The following is a 27,001-nucleotide window of genomic DNA, read 5'->3' as shown; positions in this document are numbered from 1 at the left end:
ATAGTGGTATATAATTTGTGAAATAGGCAATATATATTTTTACATGTGACATTTAAATCATATATGTCAGATATTAGTTCACTAAAGGAAAATATAAATAGGATTCCTAAGGACATATGCGTTATGGCAAATGTAAGCGATACAGATAGTAAGGATCAAAATCGCAATATCGGTATTTTACCCCATAGGAATCTATTTCTAATTTTGAATATTAGCTTGACATTTATAACAAAGGGATAGTGTTACCCTAATATGCACATATTGAGTATATATATTATCAGAATGATATATCTGGTATTAATATTTATTTTAATTAAACACTAATGCTGTAATATTTAGTGATGTCAGTAATCTGTCCAAAAAAAAAAGATAAATAAAATGATTACAAACAATAAAACAAGAACCCGACAGTTCATATTTAATTTTTTTAATTGCATGCAAATATCACTTGCACAATCGGAAATCACATTTTTGTTTTTAAATATTTAGTACAAAGTGAATGGTTTGTAAAAACGGTCATTTGATTTATTACAACCTTTGAGTGCCCTCTATAGGAATACACTTTTATCTTTTGGTTTTAAAGCATTTCCATTTTCAGAACATGAAAATGGGTTCTAGTATGTGTGTATATATATATATATATATATATATATATATATATATATATATATATATATATATATAATATCTCTGTGTAACAAATGAATATGGAAACAACTTTTCACCTTTGCCAAAGATTTTTAAAAAAACCAAAAACAAAAAGCAACATTGACCACATTCAGAACATACAAAAGTTCTTCTCACCTATGTGACTTCTCTGATGCTTAAGGACATCTGATTTCCGCGTAAAACATTTCCCACACTCAGAACATAAAAATGGTTTCTCACCTGTGTGAAACCTCTGATGCCTATCAAGATGTGATTTCTGTGTAAAACGTTTCCCACATTCAGAACATGGAAATGGCTTCTCACCTGTGTGAATTCTCTGATGTTTAATAAGATCCGATTTCTGTGTAAAACATTTTCCACATTCAAAACATGAAAAGGGCTTCTCACCTGTGTGAATTCTTTGATGTTTAACAAGATCTGATTTCTGTGTAAAACATTTCCCACACTCAGAACATGAGAATGGCTTCTCATCTGTGTGAATTCGCTGATGTCTATCAAGATGCGACGGATGTGTAAAACATTTTTCACATTCAGAACATGAAAAAGGCTTATCACCTGTATGAATTCTCTGATGTCTATCAAGATTTGACTGCCGACTAAACCATTTCCCACATTCAGAGCAGAAAAATGGATTCTCACCTGTGTGAATTCTCTGATGCCTTTCAAGATCTGATTTGCGTGTAAAACATTTCCCACATTCAGAACATGACAAATCCTTCTCACCTGTGTGAGCTCTCTGATGTCTATCAAGATTTGCTTTGCGTGTGAAACTTTTCCCACACTTAAAACATGACAACGGCTTCTTGCCTGAGTGAATTCTCAGATGTTTCACAAGACTTAATTTGTGTATAAAACATTTACCACATTTAGAACATACATATGGTTTCTCACTTTTGTGATATATCTGATGTTTCACAAGAATTGATTTGTATGGAAAACAGTTCCCACATTCTATACATGAAAATGACTTTTCACCTGTGTGAATTTTCTGGTGTTCAACAAGATTGGATTTTCGTTTAAAATATTTCTCACATTCAGAACACAAACATAGCTTCTCTCCTGTGTGAGCTGGCTGACAGATAATACGATTTGTGTTCTGTGTAAAACATTTCCCACATACAGAACAGGTCAATATGTTATCTCCTCTAAGCGCTGTACTATATGTAACAATCTCTGATTTATCAGGAGAACATTCCTTATGATTAGAGGGATCAGATGATATATTTGTACGGTGTAGAACTGGATGTATGTTTGAGGTAACAGTATTATTTCCTGAAAAATCCGGTGTGATGTTGTTATCTTCTATTTCACAATCTGGAGATAAAATGAGATGTCCCTCTGATGTATTCCTGCTGTTTTGCCCATCTGCTGGTAAAAAAATAAATGTATTGAAATACAAATGGTTCCCTACAATAAGTTTATTGCCACTAAATTACCAACCGATTAGTAAATTACTATATTTATAGCAGTGTTTATTTCAATAGTTTCTGGAGCTCTTTCTGGGGTGTAAATTGTGACACCACGTTGATGTGGGCAAAATAGATCTGAAATGTGCTTTAAAATACTAAATCATTTTCTATGCATAAAATTACAGCTGACAACACATGAAAAAATACTGCTACCTTCTGGCTTGTACAATTTCCATGAGATGTATTGAAAGCCAGATATTGTTAATTGTAAATGATTTTATCTCAAAGAATACTTCACAATGAATGCTTAAAACTATCTGTACTGCAGGCTGCATGTATTTGAAGGCCTGTCACGAGGACCACTTTCTCTACAGTACAGAATATCTTTGACAAGTGGGGTCACATCTTCACCGTATGCATTCAAAATAGGAAAATCAGCTTCAAACAGAAGCCCAGAACATACAACACCCTTGTTTGAAAGATTGGACACTGAGCTATTGCTTTCTACGGATGCCGTAACAAGCCGATGACCGAAGACTGGGCTTTCTAGGAGGTCTCTGAGACAAGTGGAAAGTTGCTTATTCACAGCAGAAGTTACTTATTCAGCTAATACCAAGAAGATTCTGATAAGTGCACAGCTGTTTATAATAGTACTGTGTAGTATGTACCCCTGTAGTGGGGGCCTAGATTATATATGTATTTATAACATATGAAGTTGATGGTCCAGGTTCACATTGAAGGTTGAGCCACTATCCACTGAAAATGGTGTATGACTTAGCAGTAATAGACCTAGTCCAAGGGGTATATTTACTAAACTGCGGGTTTGAAAAAGTGGAGATGTTGCTATAGCAACCAATCAGATTCTAGCTGTCATTTTGTAGAATATACTAAATAAATGATAACTACAATCTGACTGGTTGCTATGGGCAACACCTCCACTTATTCAAACCCGCAGTTTAGTAAATATACCCCCAAGTGTTATTAAGAAATAAGGAAATGCCATCTACAGAGGATTCAAATGTGAATCAATCAGGGCCTAATAACCCTTATACCTATGACTGATCCTAATATCAAAGGGGTCTACTTATTCAATATATCTGACATACTTCTTGTAACTGCAGGAAGTCACTTTGCTGCCCTCTCTTTGTACTATTTCTCCCTCTGTGATAATGGTGCGGGTTATGGGGGGGGTCCCCATCCAGAAACACTAAACAGCTGTGAAGTAAGGGAGGTCCGCTGGTGTTTTCTAAATTAAGTCCAGATGTCCTTCTCCTAGTCCATGAATTATTGGTATGCCAAGGCCTTTGATAATGGTGTGATTGAGGAGTTTCTATGGTTCCAGCTAGGCCTGACAGTGTACCAATATTCTCAAGTATGACCATTCTTCTGGGTTTCGACTTCCTAACTTTGCCCATGGTCTGAAAAAATGTGTTAACTGTACTTTATTATTAGAATAGTTATATTAACTCAACCTGTGTCCTCATAGCTCCGTGTCAAACCACACTACCATAACGCACCAAAATTACTTGTAATTACATGGGTATTTATAGTGCTACTATCTAGCTTGGCTTAGGCAAATTAGAATGAAATCATGATGAATACCCTATACATATATTAGTGCACAGCCAGTATCATGGATAATGTCAAGTGTTGTAGTGCAGAGGAGGCTGACGTGTAATGTCATATGGTGTCTCTTCCCATTGGTCAGTGAATTTACAAATATAGTGTACAGGGTCAGGCTGATGTTACTTGTACTGTTCAAGGATCACAAGAGAGTGTGTAAGGAGGAGGCTGGTCCAATCTCTTGGCTGGTAGCACACAATGATATGATGAGAGGAAGAGTCTAACAGGGGCTGCTGGATTCTGACCAAAATCTTTGTACTCACTAATTTAGAAGATTGTTGTAGTGACTGAACAAGGAGAATATATATGATATGTTCTGTATTTAGTGTGTATTACTCACCTGTGCTGATATCTGTAGGGGTTTCCTCCTTCTTACACTGCTGATCACCCCTTACATGTGTCTCTTCTTCTCCCTCTATATCTTCTATTTTAATTACAATCAGGTCTTCACCCTAAATTACCCACAAAACAATAAAAACAGTTTTTATAATGTGATTTCATGAACAGAGAGTAATCAGAAGAACATCAGTGTATAAGAACCACACAGCTTCTCTACAGATCATACACTGTGAAGTTACTTTGATATTTTGGTCACACTCTCAATTGCATCTACCTGACACTCCTGTGGGGTATTGTCATTTTCCTCTATATGATCCTGTGAATTAAGAGGACGGGGACATCTGTCTGAGGTATTTCTGTTATTGGATCCATCTATAGGAAAAAACATTAACTGAATACATTATTTATATGTGATTATCAGAAGATGTGTATCCAGGTGTTCCTCACAACTGTTTTCTCCTTTGCAATAAATGGAAGTCTCCTCTTACCCATTGATGTGAGGGGCTGGTGATTCTCCATCATCACATCCTTGTAGAGACCATCGTGTCCTCCTAAATACTCCCACTCCTCCATGGAGAAATAGACAGTGACATCATCACACCTTATAGGAACCTGACACACACAATGATACAGTCATCACCCAGACACATCCCCTGGTGTTACTGTATAATGTCCCATTCCCAGCAGTCACCTCTCCAGTCAGCAGCTGAATGATCTTGTTGGTGAGTTCTAGAATCCTCTGGTCATTGTTTCTCTCATGTATCAGTGAGTGAGGTGGAGGCTCCGTGATGGGGCTCTGGGTCCTGCTCAATTCTCCTGATACACAGAGACGGCTGCAGGTTGTCACATGTTCACCAGATGTCTTCTTCACTACTGTGTAATCCTGGGTATTGAGAGAGACATCAATAAAAATGTGGTTGTGATTTAGGGTAAACCTGTAAAACTGACGCAAACGGTTAATTTTATAAATACAACCTGTAACGGTTTCATATATACACTCTCTAGTCCAGTGTATATAGCTGTGGGGTCCAGTCGTAGACAGAGTACTCAGAACAGGTAAAACACCAAAAATGGCAGGAGCGTTGAATGATATATATATGCTCTACTAGATATACCAATGGCTGCAGATAGACCATTTGGGCAAAAGAGTACCTAACTTTGGTGTAGTTCTGCTCATATTCAAATCAAACATAAGCTTTACGATTTGAATAAGGGTGGAATATGTTCTGTATAAGCAGTACTTCCTTCCCATTTAGACACACATACAGGCTAAAGTATTTATTGGGAACAATTGCAAAATGTTTAGTATGTCAAAGTCGAATAATTGGATGAAAGAAAGTATATTGATTAATATTGTTTTACCGTGCGATTGCGATCAGTATGCCACGTGTCATGGCGCAATCGCACGATAAATAACGCACACACACACTTACACATTCACTTGTATATAGTTCATTTTATTAATAGTTCCAATCCACAGTCTTTTTTTGAACAAATGTTATTTAATGTATAGTTAAATATTATAATGTTATATGTACATGTTAGTGAGATCTAAGGTTCAGGTCACAGGAAACATCATGTCTGGTATCATTCTAATCCCCTATTTATCCGCAGACGTCCGGTTCATTCGCCGAAAGGATCGCACCTTGCGTATGCTAGTTATGGATGATAGGGAATAAATGATCGTGTATGGTATTGTGTGTGTAATGCTAATAGACCAGTTTGAACTAGTTCTTGGCGGGAAGATTAGTATTCATCTTCTGGAGAGCTGACCCCTACCCTTGGATGGGATCGTTTGAACTGGCCAATGACCTGCATTACACTTCCTGAAGCCTGAACTTATGAAAACATGCCAAGTCATCTGTATTGTATTTACTGTAACACCAAATATATATATTGCTCCCTGGAATCAGCTTGCAGTCACTTTGACCACAGACTTCAGGACTGAATGACTGTATAGCTGGATCCAGCAGCGCGCAGCGTATGTATCGGTTGTACTTATTTATTGAAATGTTATTCTTTTGCTAAATAAATTGCTTGTGCTTTGGAACCACACAAATCGCATTGGAAAACGATAAAATAACTTTAATAATTTGGGGGCTCGCAGCAGAGGTTAAGCTACCAGACGATTCGCAAAGACTACGGATTTCAGTTCCTCAACAAAGGGTGGAGAGACGCATCATATACGGGTAAGAACGCAATGTGTTCTAAACCTGTTTATCATTCTTTGTTGTGAAACCGAATGTCCGTTTTTGCATAATCTAAGGAGCGCTAACTTGAATCTAGGGACAAGAAAGAGAATTGTTTCTTTTTATTGTCGTTTTGCATTTTAAATGTGTTGCATTGCATAGCGTATGTGTACTTCCGGTGTTGTTATCACGTGTTTAAACAGTCGTTTTGATAGTCTGTATATATCTATAGTATAATCACTTATAAAAGCCTCTGAAAAGATATTAATATTATTTGGGAAATTAACTTTCTGCGCAGAAAACGAAGGTGTATGTGTATGATTTTGAAGTTGATTTACTGTTGAAAAGAGAGAAAAGGAATATCAGTTGCTGCCTGACGAGGCGGGCTGGACAGCCGAGGATTGGTATACAGGGAAGGTATACTGGAAACTAAGACAAAAGTCCTGTTTGCAAAGAGAACAGTATAAAGAAACCTTTGTGGCGTTCTGTTCTAAAAGAGAACAGGGTATAATTAGACGCCGGAGCGAAAACAAGAGGATTTCATTGCATTCCCAATAGTAATCGCAAAGCTTACTGATAGGTAGTATCTGTAAGTGGTGCGATCAGACCGCATGGTTGATTGCGCAACTGTGATTGTGACTTGGGAGTTGTGGGGGGGAAAACGCTGCAACCGCTGATATTATGATAAATATCGAGTGCTAACAGTTGTAAAGTACCCAAACTAGGAAAGGCAGGGTATTGCGAAGTTGGTTCTTTTCTGATCCCAGTTGTTGTGTTAGGTTGTTCCTCGATTGAGTAGGCTGACAATCGCGTGTTATTGTTCAGTGCTACTTAGTCGGGAGGAGGGGAGTGGACGTAGCCTGTTCAAATCGTACACAGTCAATAAAATCTCTAGTGGTAGTGGTGTGTTATGGAAACGCTAGAGATGGTCTGGGAAATGTTGCCTATGGATCGGCCGGTTGATTCGGCAAGGTATATTATGCATAAGAAATATGGTGCGTACGCAACGGCGTACTGCGACAAATGGGTCATATGACCCGGGAGTGTGCGAGACCTTTTCCCAAGGATGGTAGTTTTGATTTAGAGGCACTAAATACTGTAACTGATAAAATATGGTTGATCGAACCAATGAAAAAGAGAATTAAATAATATGACTGCTTAAAACCGTGGCAACAGGAAGGTAACACGTGGCAGGGTAATACATGCGTACCGGAAGTAAGCGTTGCAAAGCGAAGAGAAGTGAGCGTGAGCGCGTCCCCGCCGCAAAATGCGGTTGGGGTGGTAAATACAGCTAATACCAGAAATGTTAAAAATGTAACTAGTAACTTGTATCCTGTAATAAGTTATGTTAAGGGTAATGTTTCAGAAGAAGAAGGTAAACCCACCGTCATTTCAGCCATTGCCCATGCTAGTAACATGCAAGAGGCACCACACGGACAAGGAAAAGGAATGGTCCCACCAGCAGGGGCAGCGGCTGAAATTGGTGAGAATAATATAGAAATTAATACAAGGAGGAACATTCATTGTACTGCAACAGTAGTTCCAGCAATTATTGCAGAATGTAGTGATTTGATAGGGTTACATGCTGTCCGCACAATAGTAGTTCCCAATGGGAAGGCGGACAGGAATGGTATAGTTCCCATTATATATGTAGTAGTGCATTGTCCATGGACCAGGGCTGAGCTGTTTTCAATTATGTCTGAATTCCCTGATCCTAGAAAATATTTGGCCAAGTGTCAGAAATTTATTAGACATTTAGGTAATGCACATGAGCCAACTAATGAAGATTGGCGAGTGGTGTTGAGGGCCTGTCTTCCTCTTGATACTGATATACAAACATTTATTAAGGATTGTATGTTGGAGGAGGATAGATCCTTAACAGAGGATGATAATCAGGAAAATATCAAGCATATAATCTCACAGTTGGCTATATATTTTCTGGTATTAGTGAACTGGAGCAAAATTCTCACTATCAAACTAAAGGATTGTGAGACTGCAGCTGACTATTTTGCTAGAGCTCTGTCAGCAATGACTAAGTACACAGGGATAGCAGATATAAAGGAAAATGTGCACCACAGGGAAGTATCTGTTACAGTATTAATGGATGGTCTCAGGGAGAATCTAAAGACCAGGGTACAAACTGCTTTACCTAATTGAAGAGGTATCACAGTAGAGACTCTTAGAGAGATAAGATAAGACATGATAAGAACATATGTAAACGGGAGAAAGCGCAGAGTGATAGGCTAATGATGGTGAGTATCCAGGCTTTAGAAAGATTACATTCACAACCTCAGACTTAGAACACCCACTATAAGGGAAGAAAGAAACAGAAGTCTTTGAAGTGTTTTAACTGCCTTAAAAAGGGACACTTGAGGAAGGATTGTAAGGAAAGAACAAGAGCAAAGGCAAGGATATTGGGACCACCTAAGGGTGAATATTAATCTGTGGTAAGTGTCATTTTGCAGGGTTAGAGAGATATTAACTTAAATGTATATATTCTTTTTGCTGTTTGTTTGTTTAATGTTGTCTTGTGTTTACTCTCTTGTCGCTGGTAAGAAATATAAATGTTTGTTTTTTTTCTATGCTATTTGAAACTGACTTTATTTTGTTCCTCTTTTCTGTAGAAAAGGACAAACAAAGAAATATATATATAGTGATTAAGGGGATTGCTGCAGGAGTACAAAGCTTCCCTTGAAAGACAAATTAACAATGGGTCATTGTAACACTCTTTTCTTCTATTTGCACTGCAGTGGCACATGATAATCCATTTGGCTGAGAGTCATTATATAAAATGAAGTGTGCACATACTTTGATCTAATGTTGTTTTATGTATTTCAGGAGGACACACATGGGAGATACAGAGTATGTGTCACAAAGGGTTATCTTTGCACTTCTCCATTATAGCCATGAAGTCTATCGCAAAGGTATATAGGTAGTGTGATGGACGACACTGGATTGGATGGGTAATGTAACTCCCAGTTAAACTTGAGAAGAATGGGGAGGGTCATAGTTTAGTGAATAGTTAAGGGGATTAGTGGAATAGTAGAACCATTTTCCCATAGTGTCCAATGCAGTTGTCATTTTGCTGTAAAATCTCCTTCTGTGCTTCTCTCCTGCTCTGCTTTTCTACTTTATGTTTGTCTGCAAATCTTTTTTTTTGTTTTTTGTTATTATTCTTTGTTTTCCCATTTCTCAGTTTTTACATCTCTGTCAGTATCTCATTTTTTCCAAAGTAAAGAGATACAAAAACACGTAGACATGGTCTCATTCATGACATTTGTGACATCAGACAGAGTCAGGGGTACACATACTACATTGACATAGTCACGGAAGAAGCTAGGGGTTTGTTTTTATGTGTATAGAAGCTGCTGATTTTTAGCAGGAGTTTTGTTGTGGAAATATGATTCATGTTTTATAGATTGCATGTGGTATCTGCCTTTTTGTCTCCTGTCTAAAATGTGCCCCTATATGCACAAAGGGTGGTAGGAGAAAGAGACTTGCTGGAAGTTAGACATACAGATATGCATCTCTGTGTAGAACATTGGAGCAGGATTTTTGCCACAAGACCTGACATAAGTGAAACCCATAGAAAATTTAAAATGTTCATGTTTTTATAGTTTTCACCGTTAGACAGACATGTACTGGATATGTTATAAGTGACAAAAGTGTTATAGAAATGGACCCCTTTGCCCTCCTCACTTAGCCAAGTAGCTGAACGTGTGGGATTGAAAATGGCATGTGAATTGGCAGAGCGTAAATCAATTGATATACATTGGTCTTCGGTGTTTTTCTAATATAGGGGGCGACGTTGAGGTGACTGAAGAACATTTTATGACAATGGCAGTACATAATTAGACCTCATATTACATGGAGGCCTTGTGACAGTGACACAGTTACCAACTGAAGTAGCTCTTCTTTAAGTTAACACTTACACACAAGACTGTACATGACTTTCACAACAGGGCGGACATAGCTGTCAAATGGACAGCAGGGTTTTACGTGACAGCTGACAAATCAATGTTTTGTTTGTTTTTCTTTGTATTGTTTTAAATTATACACACACATAAATTATTTAATATATGAGATTTGTGTTACCTGAAGAATAAACTGTCTGGAAGGTTAAGGGAGATGGTCAGGAGTTTGTTGGACCCTGGAGAGATGGACATGGTAGACCAGTAGCTCCCAGAGTGTATCTTCCAGGCCTAGTGGAGGCAGCACATGGTCTGGCTCAGCTGGGTACAGAAGGTATGTGCTGGCTGGTAAGAGTATATGGGTGTGCATCAGACATTTCTTCTCAAGCTAGTAGGAAGGCAATGTCCTGTCTTATTTGATTGAGAGAAAGTGTCAGGAAAACAATACCAATAGAGCCATCCCATACACCTCCTACAGATGGACTTTCTCCAGGTAAAACAAATCCACGTCATCCAATTACCACCTTGCAGGATCCTCAAGTATACACTGGTGTACCGATAAAATATATCTGGGTAAAGGTTTATTGAAATGTTCTAAAATATTACTGTGTCATACTCAGAGTTTTTGTTAATGGATGTGGATCCCTAGAGTTATAGAAAGTGATAGAGGTATTCGTTTTATTGGTAATAACTTTATAATGTATTAGCAGTGATAGTAAGTTACATACTTTTGATCAGCCACAAACCAGTGGGAAAAAAAGAGTAATGGTACTAGCTAGAACGAATTGAATGGAATGAGGGTTGAAACTTGATTGGAGTGGCTGGTAGCTTCGGCCACTAGTCCTCCCTACTATCAAAATCACTCCTAAATTGCCTCTTAACCTGTCGTCTTTTGAAATGTTTTTGACTTTTCTTGTGATGAGTTTGTAACTGAGAGACTGTTCTAGACCTTGAAAGGAAAAGCAAATAGTGAGACAGCAATCGAGAACGTTCGAAACACTGTCACCTGAGGAGACAGTGTTTTGAACGTGGTTCCACCATTCTTAGAAAGCCCACAGGAGGTGGGCTTTCTAAGAATGGTGGAGCCACGGGGGAGCCTATCAGAGACAGCAGTTACAGAGCCCTCTAGTGAAGTCATCTTCTACCCCTCAGTAATGGCACGCTCTACCAGACCCCATTGTAGTGAATGAAGACTATGACTTTCAATATGAAAAAAACACACCCAGTACTAACTGCTAGATGCTATTCTCACTCTCTGTTGATGTTCATACAAGGGTTTAGTACATATCGTAAAATGATAAAATTAACATAATTTTATAATGATACAATTTTATACATTAATGGCCAAGTGTGTCCTATGTCTGCACAGAGTGACCACACACAACATGTACAATTACACCTCCTTGCATCCAGCAACATAGTGTCCACGAAAATGGGTTTTAAATTGTTGGCAAAGATCAGGGATGTCATTGTGACATTCCCAGAAACTTTAAATTCTACAGTCAGATCCCTTTGTTATTAACAGGCCAAAGATTGATGTCACAGACATTCCCAGAATTCCTCATGTCTACAGTCAAATCTCTGTTTTATTAACAGCGATAAGAGTGGTGCAACAGTGACACTCCCAGAACCCCTCACCTCTCCAGTCAGCAGGTAGATGATCTCCAGGGTGAGATTTAATATCCTCTCAGTCATGTGACTCCTGTCCGTCTCCATCCTCAGCGAATCAGGGATTTATACAGGACGGAGGTCACCTTCATGTGAATTCTAGTACAAACTGTCCATCCCTAGTTGCTCAGTGCTCTAGAAATAAATAATATACAAAACATCACAGAGTACACATGTAACATAGTCATATATTAAGTTTGTATTATTGTCTTGTCAAGTAAATTCTGCTAGTCCCACACTGTAGACTGAACAAAACATTAGATCGGTTCTCTTATAAAGTTGAAAGTATATTACAGGTACACAATTCCCCGTTCCCCCTCTCTTCTCTCTTGTCCTCTTTCAGACTCTGCCTGTGGTTGAGTTGCTTTCCGGTAAATGCATCTCGCACAGGACAATTCAAGACGCACACAAGTTATATAATTTTAAAAAAGCCCACTTAGGGGTAACCTTTAATCAGGAAAGTGGGTCAGCATGAGGTTTTGGGGGCTAACAATCATCAATAAATGAAACATGTAACAGGTATGTTATTAATGATGAACTAAGGGAATTACAAACACAATCACCATTAGAAATCATAAAGTAGGTGAAAATACAAAAGCAGAATTAAACAACATAAATGTACTTCATCAACAAATGAATTTCTGCCTACAATATACTGACTGATAACATGAAAATGGTTAAAGAGATCAGAGAAAAGACGCAGAATGGGGTTAATATTCAGCGCTGTTGTCTCCACGAATGATCAAAACTGTAATAGCTCTTCAATCACTTGTTCAAGTATTGGACAGAAGATGTTCTACAGAATGATTACTATACACAGGTAACCATGGTCACTGTACACAGGTAACAATGGTCACTGTACACAGGTAACAATGGTCACTACACAGGTAACAATGATTACTATACACAGGTTACCATGGTCACTATACACAGGTCACCCTGATCAGTATACACAGGTAACCATGGTCACTGTACACAGGTAACAATGGTCACTATACACAGGTCACCCTGATCAGTATACACAGGTAACAATGGTCACTATACACAGGTAACCATGGTCACTGTACACAGGTAACAATGATTACTATACACAGGTTACCATGGTCACTATACACAGGTCACCCTGATCAGTATACACAGGTAATCATGGTCACTGTACACAGGTAACAATGGTCACTATACACAGGTCACCCTGATCAGTATACACAGGTAACCATGGTCACTATACAGGTAACAATGGTCACTATACACAGGTCATCCTGATCAGTATACACAGGTAACCATGGTCACTATACAGGTAACAATGATTACTATCCACAGGTAACCATGGTCAATATCCACTGGTGACAATAATCACTAGCCACAGGTTACTATGGTCACTATACACAGTAACAATGATTATTATACACAGGTAACAATGCCACTGTACACAGTAACAATGATTATTATAAACAGCTAACAATGCCACTGTACACAAGTCACCATTATTATTATACACAGGTAACAATGGTCACTGTACACAAGTCACCATTATTATCATACACAGGTAACAATGATTATTATACTCAGGTCACTACGATCACACACCTGATAATAACGAGCTATTGGGGTCCCCCGATCCTAGAATCTCACTGAGGCACCCAGAGCTATTCTTTTCAATTGCTGAACCGCTTTCAGTGGTCAGACATTTTGATGAAGACCAGCATTGCCTGGGACACACGATCTGTCTTACATAAAATGGCGCCTGCACAGAAGACAATATTTACACTACTAGTTTCCCCAACCTATTATTATGTAGCAGATCGGGTCATCGGGAAAGAAACGGCGATTTGTTTATAGTCTTAACGCCATCTTATGGAGGACTTTGACTTCAACAAAATGGCCGACGTATGAGTTTAATGTTTTTTTTTATGGCTGTTTTGCAAGAACTGCATCAAACGTGATTCTCTGCGGTGGATTTATCATATATATATATTACGGTAACCGTGTGTCTAAAGGGCCTCGTAAGACAGATATGTGGTTTGTTATACAGTATACACATAGTTGCTAACTCTCCCCATATGTCTCCCTCTGGAAATGACTATATTTACTGAACGGAAGAGTTCTGTATTCTGATTTGTATTTTATGGAAGTCTCGGTATCTTCCTGTTCTCTGGGTTTTATAAGCTAATTATTAAAGTGGAATCTTACTCTGAGATTCAGTTGCTGGCGATGTGCCACGCAGACATCACCGCGTTGCCCGGCTGCGCACAATGCCGACCCTTACGGTAGCATATGCGCATTTTTCACGAGGAAAAGTGAGCAGAGATTCCTGGCATAATATCGGCGCTAACTGTACCGGAGACACATTGCACTGAATTGAATCTCCCCTACACAAGCAAAAAAATGACACTATAACAAAGTTCAGTAAATATGTCATTATGAGGATTATAGCACCACAACACCCAACTGTCCTGAATGTTGGGTGATGTGTCTGGCTCTCAACGGTGGGCGGATGCTGCTGTATGACACTGCTAGTGCTGGTGGCAATGTAAAGGTGCTTTGATGCCCCATATATTTTCATTATATATATATATATATCTATATATCTATATCTATATCTATATCTATATCTATATATCTATATCTATATCTATATATATATATATATATATATATATATATCTCAATATATATCATACTTGCCAACTCTCCCGGAATGTCTGGGAGACTCCCGAAATTCGGGTCGGTCTCACGGGAGATCTGGGAAATTACCGCATTCTGCTAGTGTTTTCCCAAAATGACGCAATTAGCGGCGAATCGCATCATTTTGGCCTTGCCCCCACGACATACCACCATTCCCAGGGCGGGGCCAAAATGACGCGATTCGCCCCACCCCCTCCCTCCAGTCACGCCCGTCTCCCGGAAAGGACTTCGCAAAAGTAGGCAAGTATGATTATATATATAGATAGATAGATAGATAGATATAGATAGATATGAAAATTCTGTGTGAGATACTGGGTGGTGAAGAGAACAAAGAGTTATCTAAAATTGGGATTCAAACACCAATGTGTATTTTAACTAGTAATCACATGTTTCATCATCAGGACATTTTCCCCAGACACACATACATAGGATACGAAGGGGTGATAATCCACTACATGGAAAGAAGTGTGGTCAAGGTACCGCCATCCCCCTACCTGAGCTCAGACCAGGGGCTATATTTACTGAACCTCAGGTTTGAAAAAGTGGATCAGATTCTGGCTTTCATTTATTTAGTGCATTCTACAAAATGACAGCTAGAATCTGGTTGCTATAGGTAATATCTCCACTTTTTGAAACCTGCAGTTTAGTGCGTATACCCCCAGATGACAATTGTCATGTGATATCCTGTCTCACTATGTTACACAAACAGGCTCCCTCAAAAATACAATTGCCTAACATACAGTTAGTGCATTTACAATAACATACACCAGGCATGCCGTGCATTGAAAATACATAAATTGATATGTTATTCTTCCCATTTTTCGTGTGGGGGACATTGGATCCAGCCACAACAGCAATGGTTTCAAAAAGCTAGATCATAACATCAACCTCTTTGCTCAGGAAAGAAAAGTTGAGAGATAGCTCTCTTTTTAAAAACTACGCACACACATATTGGAGCTAAAGGGACACAAACAATAAGACAGTCATTATTCCTCAGAGCTGTTGGGTCCAGGTGGTGCTGTTGAATAAGGAATGATTGCTGTGCCTGGGAGTCTTCATTTACTAACCAAACCTCTCTGATGGAACTAAGTGTTTATGTGTATAATCTCTCTGGCTGGAACTTGTCTACCAGGTATCAGATCTTATATTATCAGTTAGAAGTTTATCCTTCCTTAAATTTTGAGAACTGTTCTCATTATCCTTCACTTTTCTTTTTTTTTTTTTTAAATTGTGTTTTTATTGAAGGTTTTTTGTCCCTTTACGAAGCAAAACAAAGATAACAAGAACTTAAGACAACAAATCGTGTACCATTGCCTTAACATTGAGAGGTGGCTCTCAAAAAGAACAGCAAACACCTAATCGTGGGTTATCAGAACAGTAGGAATTGCACAATTATGTTCCGTACAATAATATGCATAAATACCAATAGGAGTAAAATATTCAGCTCAGTATATACAATTAAATATTAAATACAGTGATATGTATGCTGCACATGACTGAGTGCTCCCCATAAATAAAGATGAGGATAGATATCTGTCTCCATTCTTATCCGCTTCTTTATCCAATGACCAAGTGTCACATCTAGAATTATAACAATGACAGCAAATGTTATTGTATTTGCCTTTTCTATTTATGTACAGTATATAAATCTTTTGTTGCTCACGGTATAATTAACCAGGCACAAACAGCTTTGATAGGAGGGAGGCTCAGCAGCTGACCACTTCCCAGGAAAGTCAGATTAAAGATATATTTATAGATACATTTCTTGAAATTTTCTTTTAAAATGGCAAATCTTGGGACACAGCAGAAGAATCACAGAAGGTATACTGTATACAATTCCAAATCCGTATCCACAGTTTAGCCATCCAAATGGACCACAACATATTCCAAAAAGTGTAGAAGGGGACCTTACATTTTGGGCTACGATGCCTGCCCATACTATAGGCCTTATGGATAATGTAAAAATGAATTTACTGGTTAAATAGGAAGTAGCCTACCTCATATCTTTTAGCATCGCCACCCACTCCACCTCCATTAAAGGGCTCCATCCTCTGTCGATTTATCCCTGAGCCACAAGTGCATTAGATAATACATGTGATAACAACTGAGAGAAGAGGACTGAGATTACCCTGTCAGAGCTCAGCTTATCTACAGTTTGCTTACTAGGTGAATCACTTCGCTGGGGGGTCCCTGAGCCTGGAGCAAGTCGCAAATGTAAAAATCTGAAGACGGTATGGCACACTCACATTTCAATTGCTCAAAGGACTGTTGGCTCTGTGGTTAGCATTTCTGCCTCACTGGGGTCATGAGTTTAATTCCCAACCAGGCACTTTGTGGAGTTTGTGCGTTATCCTTGTGTTTGTGTGGGTTTCTTCTGGGTGCTCTGGTTTCCTCCTACACTCCAAAAACATACTAGTAGATTAAATGTCTGCTGATAAAATTAACCTTTGTCTGTGTATGTTAGGGAATTTAGACTGTAAGCTCCAATGGGGCAGGGACTGATGTGAGCTCTCTGTAAAGCGCTGTGGAATTCGTAGCGCTATATAAATAAATTATGGTGATGATGAAGATGAAAAGACAGTTATCAGTATAGAGTTGACCTATTATTATTTAACTGCCACTCCAGAGTTTGATATTTTCCAACAGAGCCAACTCAGCTACTTTATGATTCGACGATAGCAACCCCTGTAATGTGAGCCAAGATTTTACATTTATGACCTGAAGGAATTCAATAAATCCTCTACTCTTTAATACAATTTGGCTGCTTCGATTCCAAAAATACTTTCCATACATCCACTCAATTATGTTGAAAAATGGAGATTGACAACAACAAAAAATACACAATAATACAAGGACTTGTAGTACAAAGGAAGAGAACTGGAGGAGGCAACGGTCAGGAAAAAAATACTTTATTTAATGAAATTTGTTCTTGAGATAAAACACTTTCTACATAGAAAACCCACAATCAACTTTACAATTTTAGAAATGTTTGTAAACTTTCCTATGTGCATAAAGATTTGACTTCTGTCTAAAACTTTCCCCACAATCAGAACATGAAAAAGGCTTTTCACCGGTGTGAATTCTCTGATGTGAAATAAGATTTGATTTCTGTATAAAATCTTTCCCACATTCAGAACATGAAAATGGCTTCTCACCTGTGTGAACTCTCTGATGAGTAACAAGATCATATTTATCTTTAAAACTTTTCCCACACTCAGAACACAGAAATGGCTTCTCACCTGTGTGAGCTTTACGATGTTCAACAAGTATTGAATACGTTTTAAAACATTTCCCACATTCAGAACATGAAAATGGCTTTTCACCTGTGTGAGTTAGTTGATGTCTATGAAGGTGTTGTTTCTGTGTAAAACATTTCCCACATTCAGAACATGAAAATGGCTTCTCACCTGTGTGGACTCTCTGATGGAGAATAAGACCATGTTTATCTGAAAAACATTTCTCACACTCTGAACATGGAAAGGGCTTCTTCCGCTTTGGAGTTTTCTGATATATATTACGATTTACTTTTTGGGTACCGCCATTACCACGTTTAGAGCAGGAACATTTCTTATTACCTCTATGAACTTTACATGTAACAATACTCAATTTATTAGAAGAACATTCCTCATGATTAGAGGTATCAGATGTTACATCAGCACTGTGAAGCACTGGACACATATTTGGGGTAATTGGGTTTTCTCCTGGACAGTCTCGTGTCATGTTGCTATCTTCTGGTTCACAATTTGGAGATAAAATTAGACTTTCCTTCAAGGTATTCCTGCTGTTGTGTCCATCTGCAGGGAATAAAATAAAATGTAGGGATATATGAATGTTTCCACAAAACTAGTTTAATTCTACAATAAAGACTATACTGCAGTGTTACAAATTTCCCATCCACTGAGTAAATTAAAAATGTTTCAATGTCTAATTTCTGAACCTACTGACTGACATGTTAAACCGATGTTTTTTGTTTTTTTTACTAGTTTGCAATGCTTGTTCTAAAGTTTACTTTGTGATGTCAAAAGGTTAAAATAGAAATGAAATGCACTTAAAATCATTAAACCTTTGACTACTTGTGCCTAAAATGTGGATTATGCATTCCATTAATTCCTTTTTTATTAAAATACCACCCCCCCCCCTTCCGGATGTTATATAGAACAGCTCATCCTCTTCCCCTATGTCTATGAGTGGCTTCGAAAGCTTTCTTCTGAAAAACATAGAGTATTTCAAGGAAAAGGCATGATTAGTAAGCATAGTTCACATTTTTTCTAATCAATCCTCCAAAGCAGCAATAGCAATAGGATGTACCCAAGCAATACCGTAGGTAGTGTCGAAATCAAATAATTGGATGTAGTCGTTTAAAATTAATATCCATCAATTTGGTTGTCTTTATCTGAAAATATGCAAATAGCACGCTACGGCGTGGAAGGGCGTATTTAACCACAACACGTTGAACACTTCTACACACATTTACACTTACACATTAACTTGTAAATAGTTCACCTTACAATAGTTCCAACACACAGTCATTTATAATCAAATGTAATAGTTAAATATAATAATGTTAAAAGCACTTTAGCGAGATCTAAGGTTCAGGATACAGGAAACATATCAGGTTTGGTATCATTCTAATCCCCTATTTATCCTCAGATATCCGTTGCCAAGAGATCGCACCTTGTGTATGTTAGTTATGGACGATAGGGAATTAATGGTCAGAATGGTATTGTGTGTGTAATGCAAATAGACCAGTTTGAACCAGCTTTTCAGCGGGAAGATTAGTATGCATCTGTTGGAGAGCTGACCCCCCACCCTTGGAGGGCATCGTTTGAACTGACCTATGTCCTGCATTATACCAGACTGTCCTGAAGCCTGAACCAATGGAAACATGCCAAGTCATCTCTATTGTTTTCAATGTAACACCAACTGTATATAAACTGGGCTCTGGGACTATCATACAGTCTTCAGGATGAATGACTGCTGGACCCAGAGCGCCTGCGTATGTAATAGGCTGTACTTATTTTATTAATTGTTACTCTTTTACTTCTTGCTATTAAATCACTTTGTGAGTTCGAACCACACAATTCAGAGTGGACAATTTTGAATAGCGACTAGACGAACATAAATGTAGGGTAACAAAAAACAAATCAGCCACATGTGCTGCAAAATCATGAATTTATTTAGTGACAGAGAGGAGAACTTGTCTCCCAATCATAAAATGAATGGAAGTTATCATATCCAGATGATAATGAATAGCGAAGATATTGATAGCCGTCCTTCTAGCTTCTTCGCAAAGCTCTGCCGCTGAGTCTTACTTGCCCAACATGTTGCCACTGTTTCCCTTGAAGGGACTTTCACTATCTTTGGCACCTTACAACCATTACTCTTGTATTCTTGTAAATCACCTCTTTGATCCATCTGCAAATGGTTTGCTTAGATGGGACATACGCTTTCCGAGGCAAAGTAGGAACCATAAAGAGTTGTTCTGTGTTCCTGAATTTTGCTATGGACAAATGGAACTCGCTCGATCACCAAGGAGTGCACAGAAACGTTGGATTGCTCTAAGCTCCACTCTATCTGCATGTACATTTAGAAAAGGATCCTTCCATAATAGATTAATGAATAATTCTCTCTTGCCTGCAACAGTGTGCTGATTACTTATTGTGAAACTCTTATTTCGGAGCAGTTCCCACTCAATCTTCATGCCATAAGAGCTACACTCTCTGTATTTGGATGAATAATAGGGTCTTGGTGTAGGAGATCTGGCAGAAAAGATAGAAGCCAAGGTTGCTCCCTCCCAAAGCTTTCCTCAGGCTACAGGGAACCACGGACAGTTACACCAAAATGGAAGGATTGTCATTACTTCTGCCTTCACTTTTTTAAGATTTTTTTTTAATGCGAGTGATGAGTGAAAATGGGGGGGGGGGGGGAGAAACATGCCCCAGGTGAAATGTTGATGGAACTGTCAGCTCGTCTGCTTGTCACAATAATGTCCACTTGAAGGAGTCCGATCTTTGTCAGCAGTTTGAACTCTTCCTGGTGAAGATGAGACCATTCTTCTGGATGAATTTGTATTCAACTGATTTAAATCAGCTATTATGTTCTGCTTTGCAAGGCTAAGAGTGACTTCAGAACTTTCTCTGCCCAAAACATGACTCTTGCTACTTCTATGATTAGGGTTCTGCTTCTGGTACCTCCCTGGCAACTTACGAATTTACCTCTGTCCTGTTTACCAATAAGATTCTGAGGTATTTCCCATTTAATATAAAATTAAATTGCTGAATTGCATTACACAGTTGTCTTATTTTCAAAACATTTATGATCAGAATTTTCTCGCATTGTGATCATGTGCCTTTTCTCCTTGAAGATGTGTTCCCCAGTCTGTAACACTGGCATCTGTCACGAGTATCATCCATTCTGGCTCAAATAGTGACATTCCTTGTCTTTAACTTTGGGTTTCGTCACCACCTGAGATCTGGTTTTAGCTTCTGACCAGATCAAGGCATGATTCAGAGAAGTCTGATTGCGATCCCACTATTTTAGAGGTTTTGACTGGAGATCTCACATGTGCCTTGTTGTCCATGGGATGTTCCCTATGGTGGAGAAAAACATCCCCAATAATTGAAGTCCCTTCTTCTTAACATTAGATGAGGAGTCTGCAGCGGACGTGCCAGGGACTGGATCTTGATATACCCCTCTTCTGACAGAGACACTTTATTGTGTACAGTGTTTATCTTCTTCTAGCCTGGTCTCCATCTATGATGCAGTGAGCACGTATACAGACTACAGGTGTCCAGAAAATGGTACCAAATACAAAATCAATTAAAACTGATATGTGACAATAGGATTCACAAAGGCACGGGTCCTTATGTTTTTATGGAATTACCACTATTAAAGGTGAAGAGGGAAGTCTGTGGGAAATGCGAGCTGGTCGACAATTCAAATATAGACAGTATTATTAGGGAGACAATATTCTTAACCCTATCCATATAATACTGTCAACATTCAAATTGTCAACCTAATAATACGGTCGACATTTGACTTATCGACCAAATGAAGGTCTAGCCATCGACTGCATACTGCAAGTATTGGTGTGTGTGAAAAAGTTTTTTAATGGCTTTTTCTGGGCAATAAAAGATCATTACTTCTAAAGATTCTGTGACCTAGAGATAAAATAAATTATTTTAATCTATCTCTCAGCTGTCCTGTGTTGAGCCCTGTGCCTCACCACCCTACTAGATAGTTAGTGCAAGCGGTGATATTGAAGCAGTTATACACACCAACCAGTAGTAATCATTTCTAGGTGCCTGTGAAGGAGCCTGGTGGTGGCAGCGAATACTCTTCTACAGCTAGGTGCACAAGGAAATTTGCTGTGAATTAGTGGAGGTAGAAGCTTGAACAGAAATATCTGCAGAATGCCTTGGAGTCAATTCAACGGCTGTATACTCGTGCAGGGTTCAGTAAGGCATATGGCGTTAGCTTGTAGAGGCCATCCTGACGGCAATTTTGGGAAACTATGTGCTCTAAGGTAAACAAAGCAATTTGCTCTTGTTTTTAAGTACTTTTTCTGATCACAGCTCAATAGGAATTAATCAGCATTATGCTTTAATTAATCAGCATTGAGCTTTGGCCACTCATGACTGCACACATACCCAGCCATGATGTAAAAGAGTAATAGCCACCCTGGGTAAGACTGATCTAGACAAGTGCAGCCTGCTACATAGGAGTGCTAAGCACAGGCTCATGCCCCAGCTGGCAGCTCTGTTATACCTCCAGAAGCGCGGAGAGACTATATGGGAAATTCCAAAGTGAAAATCTGCAGATCAGCAATGAAGAGGTTAAAACCAAGAACAATGCCCTTGTTCATCTCATTTCCATCCAGAGATTAGGATCTTCTTGGGAAATAGATTATGGAACCTTATATCTTCAGACAGCATGGAGCCACTAATGGTAGGGAGTCTGAAACAGAACTAGACAGGACCCGTCATACATTCCAGCCTGCGGGTCATAAGATCTAACAGGGAGGTAACCAGTGGAATGTATGATCCCTGTGAGATAGGGTCTTGTGATCAACAGGGAGTGCAGAGACGGAGGGAAATCAGAGATGGATAAAAAGCTGTATCTGGAGAACTTGGTCATCATGATGTTGGTTGTCAAGTTTGGCCTTTGGTTAGCCCGGCAGTAACGTGAAGGGACTCGTGGTACCATGGCCCAAGCATGAGGCAGATACCTCACGGTTGGCGAGACGATCAGTGTTGTACGGTACTTTTATGCTGTGTTCTCTTACAACCACTGTAAACCCTTGCTTAAAATTGCTATAGCTGTTTGGTGTTTTTGTAATAAAATCAAGTATTTTTTTATCCGAATATTTGTCTGGGTGTGAAAATATGTTCCCACATCCAATGTATGTGAGGTAAGCGAAAGGTTGAGTGCAACCCGGTATGAGACAATGTAGTACAAGAGTCTTTGCTGTTAACCGCTCTACATTTGGCTTGGGTGACACACTATATACTTTGTGTAGTTCTTCTCATGTGGGCAGATTCCCTGTGTTTGCAGGTAGTTGATCACGTAGCTGCCATCACTTTATACCATAGCTCCCACTGTGGTAATGGTAATAGGCTACAGAAATGTCACCTATCCGGTAATATTGACAGAAAGGGTAGGTCTACTGGTATTTTCATAATAACGGACACCAACTTATAAGCCAGGTGATACAATATGGGGTCCTTGTGGGACGTAGATTCATTAAACTACACCATTTCTAATTATGGGCAACGAGCTCTGTGCTGCATCATAGTTTGATGGAAAAAATTAAGTAAATGGTAATGCTAACCCCATCAACATGAAGAGGGAACTGTTCTGCCTAACCTGGCACATGATCTCCTATTTTGCTGCAAAAGAAAACCCTCAATATAACATGCCTCAGAGCCAAAGCTAGGGTGGGGTTATATATTCGCCATGATAGTGGTATTAAATTTATTACGATAACGATATATATCACAATAAATATCAGACTGAATGAAAATGCACAAACAGACATAAGTGAAGGACAGGAGCCTGGACAAATAAATTATAAAAAAATGTCCCCTTCTCAGACTTATTCCTGGACGTACTCCTTTTATTCAATCATAGGAAGATGAGTGAAGATATAAAGGACAGTTGCAGAGGATAATGCAAGTGGGCTGCAAAACAAGCAATCTTCAGAGAAAAGCTACTGTGAACAATAAAAAGTTGACTATACTCTGTAAAACAGACACAAAGTTCAGAGCAAAGCAGCAGCGTCCAATGCAAATTAGACACCATGCTCAAAGCAAAACTGCAGTGCACATATACGGGCTGACTGTGACTGCAAAACAGACACAAAGTTCAGGATAAAAGCAGTTGGAGAAAATACAGTCTCAAACAATTAACCCCCCCCCCATACCGTGTATTCCCTAAGGAAAGTGGCTATCTATTTTTTGCAGGCTTGCTCCTATGATTGAGGGAAGCCCGACCAAGGATGTGGTGCTGGATAGAGGATAGCACCCTTTCCCCAGGGTCCAGCACTAAGATGACTGGAGTCTATAAGGATGGTCCCCCACACACCATCCTCGCTTTGTGTGGGGCTGCCTGGACAGTGAGCCCCCACCTGACCCTTCCACTTGGCACTAGGAACCCGAGGGCTAACTGGGACTTTAAACCCAGCTCCTCTCGCCAGGAGTGTGGGGCAAGCCTGATGGTGCTGGAGGCATGGGGACCCTGGTCAATATTTGCAGTGGCAGAGACTGGGACCCTCAAAGGGAGTCCCATGGTGGGAGCGGGCAGGTTCCAGGCAACCCCAGGCACAGATGCAGGTTACAGTGAAGGCAAATAAATAGATTAAAATATGATGACTGCTTAAGCAGCCCTAAAACTAGCACCCAGCATCCTCCTCTGAGTTCTATGAACGATCAATAGACAATCTCAAGCTGGTTCCATTAAGATGATCTTTCCCCCTACAAGTTTTACACATGATGTAAAAAAAAAAACCTATTTAACACATTGTAGTACCGAGAAGAGTATATCAACGGAAATATTAATACAATATTAAAACACATACACATACATACATACATACATACATACACACACACACACTCTATGGACAAAAGTATTTAGCCACACCTGTTAATTACTGAATTGAGGTGTTTCAATCAGACCTGTTGCCAGAGGTGTATAAAATCAAGCACCTAGCCATGGAGTCTACATTTGCAAACATTTGTGATACAAAATGGGTCGTTCTGAAGAGCTCAGCGACATCAAGCGTGGTACTGTGATGGATGCCACATTTGCAATAAGACGGTTTGTGAAATTTCATCCCTGCTGAATATTCCAAGGTCAACTGTAAGTGATATTATTAGAAAGTAACAGCGTTTAGGAACAATAGCCACAAAACGGAAGAACACGTAAAATCACAGATCGTTATAACAACTGCTAAGGCGCATGGTGCGCAAAAGTCACCAACGCTCTGCTGATTCCATAGCAGAAGAGTTCCGAACTTCCACTGGCATTAATGTAAGCACAAAAACTGTGCGTCAGGAGCCTAATGGAATGAGTTTCCATGGCTGAGCAGCTGCATGCAAGCCTCACATCATCAAAACGAATACCAGGCGTCGAATGAAGTGGTGTAACGCACACCAACACTGGATCATGAAGCAGTGGAAATGTGTTCTGTGGAGTGACGAATCACGCTTCTCTCTTTGGCAGTCAGATAGGCGAGTCTGGGTTTGGCAGATGCCGGGAGAACGTTACCTGTCTGACTACATTATACCAACTGTGAAGTTTGGTGGAGGAGGAATAATGTAATGGGGCTGTTTTTCAGGGTTTGGTCTAGGTCCCTTATCTCTAGGTAAGGGCAATCTTAATGTTTCAGCATACAAAGTCCTTTTGGACAATGCTACGCTTCCAACTTTGTGGCAACAGTTTGGGGAAGGCCCATTTGTATTCCAACAAGACTGTGCCCCAGTGCACAAAGCAAGGATTACAAAGACATGGTTTGATGAGTTCAGTGTGGAAGAACTTGACCTCAACCCCATCGAACACCTTTGAGATGAACTGGAATGGAGATTGTGAGTCAGGCCTTCTCGTCCAACATCAGTGCCTGACCTCATAAATGCTCTACAGAATAAATGGGCACAAATTCTTTTTATATTGAAGTATATATATAAGTACTGGTGGCCATTCTCAGCACTGTACTTTTTTAATTTATTTGTCTCTAGTTATATTAACTTAAATAACCCATATTCTCACAGCTCCATGTCAAACAACACCCCCATAACGGTTTACATGTAATTCCATATATATTCATAATATAGTGTTAGTATATGGCTTGGCTCAGGCAAAAGCAGGTTAATATAAATCATTACTAAGTAATTCACATACAGATATTATAACGATGAGTGCACAGGAAGGATCATGGGTAATGTCACATGTGGTAGTGCTCAGCAGGATCTTGGGTAAACTCACATGGAGTTTCTTACCATCAGCTAGTGAATGAATCCCTATAGTGTGTCAGGGGTCAGACTCACATCCATTGTACTTTTATGTGGGAAATTACCAGAGTGTGTGTGGAGAGGAGATTGGCCACATTTCTTGCCTGGTAGCACAATGATATGATGTGAGAAGGAGATCAGGGGGTAAATGTATGAACATGCGGGTTCTTCAACACCCGCGTGTTCAGCGATTAAATTTCAAGCGGCGCTGCATTGTAAAGGGAAGTTTCCCTTTACAATGCAGCGCCGCTTGAAATTTAATCGCTGAACACGCGGGTGTTGAAGAACCCGCATGTTCATACATTTACCCCCTGGGGTCTAATAGGGGATGATGGTTCCTGACTCCTCCACTGGATAGACACTTTGTCCTCTTTAATTTAGGAGATTGTTGTGGTGACTGAACAGTAAGAATATATGTTTATTTCTGTCTTTAGTGCTTATTACTCACCTGTGCTGATATCTGTAGGGATTTCCTCCTCCTTACACTGCTGATCACCCCTCACATACGTCTCTTCTTCTCCCTTTATATCTTCTACTTTAGTATCAATCAGATCTTCATCCTGAATAGCCTACAAAAAAAAAAAAAAAATCACACATTTCTGATGTATTAAATTGAAAGTAAATATAAAAACCATTAGTGTATAAGAACCACACAGCTTCTATACAGATCACATAGTGTAGGATCACTTTGGCAATACCCTCAATTCCATCTATCAGATAATCCTGTGGGATATTGGGATTTACCTTTGTATGATCCAGTGGAACAAGAAGAAGAGGACATCTCTCTGGGGTATCTCTGTTACTGGATCCATCTGTAGGAAACACAGTGACTGAATACAGTGTTTATATGTGATTATCAGATGATGTGGATCTAGGTGGCCATAACTGCTCTCTCCTTTACAATATATGAAAGTCTCCTCTTACCCAGTGATGTAAGGGGCCGGTGATTCTCCATCATCAGGTCCTTGTACAGACCCTTGTGTCCTTCTAAATACTCCCAC

The 27,001-nt window shown here is 39.3% G+C and overlaps 3 protein-coding genes across 3 annotated transcripts in view; 1 reads left to right on the top strand and 2 right to left on the bottom strand.

Annotated features, from left to right (window-relative positions):
* The window catches only part of LOC142159906 (uncharacterized), a 543,776-nt gene that overhangs the window by 145,036 nt on the left and 371,739 nt on the right, over positions 1-27,001 (top strand). The gene's annotated exons all lie outside the window — the stretch shown is intronic.
* LOC142159888 (uncharacterized) lies at positions 693-13,522 on the bottom strand. The gene is made up of 6 exons (XM_075214741.1): positions 13,396-13,522; positions 11,779-11,943; positions 4,529-4,923; positions 4,315-4,412; positions 4,042-4,153; positions 693-2,037 (listed from the first exon to the last, which is right to left on the bottom strand). Exons 3-6 carry the CDS (start codon positions 4,611-4,613, stop codon positions 779-781), a joined length of 1,554 nt encoding a protein of 517 aa, XP_075070842.1. The 5' UTR covers positions 4,614-4,923; positions 11,779-11,943; positions 13,396-13,522; the 3' UTR covers positions 693-778.
* The window catches only part of LOC142159880 (uncharacterized), a 51,685-nt gene continuing 42,065 nt past the window's right edge, over positions 17,382-27,001 (bottom strand). Inside the window, exons 7-9 of the mRNA XM_075214729.1 lie at positions 26,745-26,812; positions 26,449-26,569; positions 17,382-18,287 (exon numbers count right to left, since the gene is read on the bottom strand). Of these exons, the coding sequence (XP_075070830.1) occupies positions 17,473-18,287; positions 26,449-26,569; positions 26,745-26,812 (1,004 nt within the window). The 3' untranslated portion in view covers positions 17,382-17,472. The remainder of the gene's footprint in view (positions 18,288-26,448; positions 26,570-26,744; positions 26,813-27,001) is intronic.

This window comes from Mixophyes fleayi, chromosome 6, assembly GCF_038048845.1.
Source record: "Mixophyes fleayi isolate aMixFle1 chromosome 6, aMixFle1.hap1, whole genome shotgun sequence".
Classification (NCBI taxonomy): Eukaryota; Metazoa; Chordata; class Amphibia; order Anura; family Limnodynastidae; genus Mixophyes; species Mixophyes fleayi.
This window is presented reverse-complemented; position numbering and strand designations above follow the sequence as displayed.

Coding starts and splice junctions, on each gene's coding strand:
- LOC142159888 (XM_075214741.1), bottom strand. CDS start 4,613: ATGGAGGAGTGGGAGTATTTAGGAGGACACGATGGTCTCTACAAGGAT. Junction 4,154..4,314: donor ATACCCCACAGGAGTGTCAG/GTAGATGCAATT, acceptor TGGGTAATTTAG/GGTGAAGACCTGATTGTAAT. Junction 2,038..4,041: donor CCCTACAGATATCAGCACAG/GTGAGTAATACA, acceptor TTTTTTTACCAG/CAGATGGGCAAAACAGCAGG.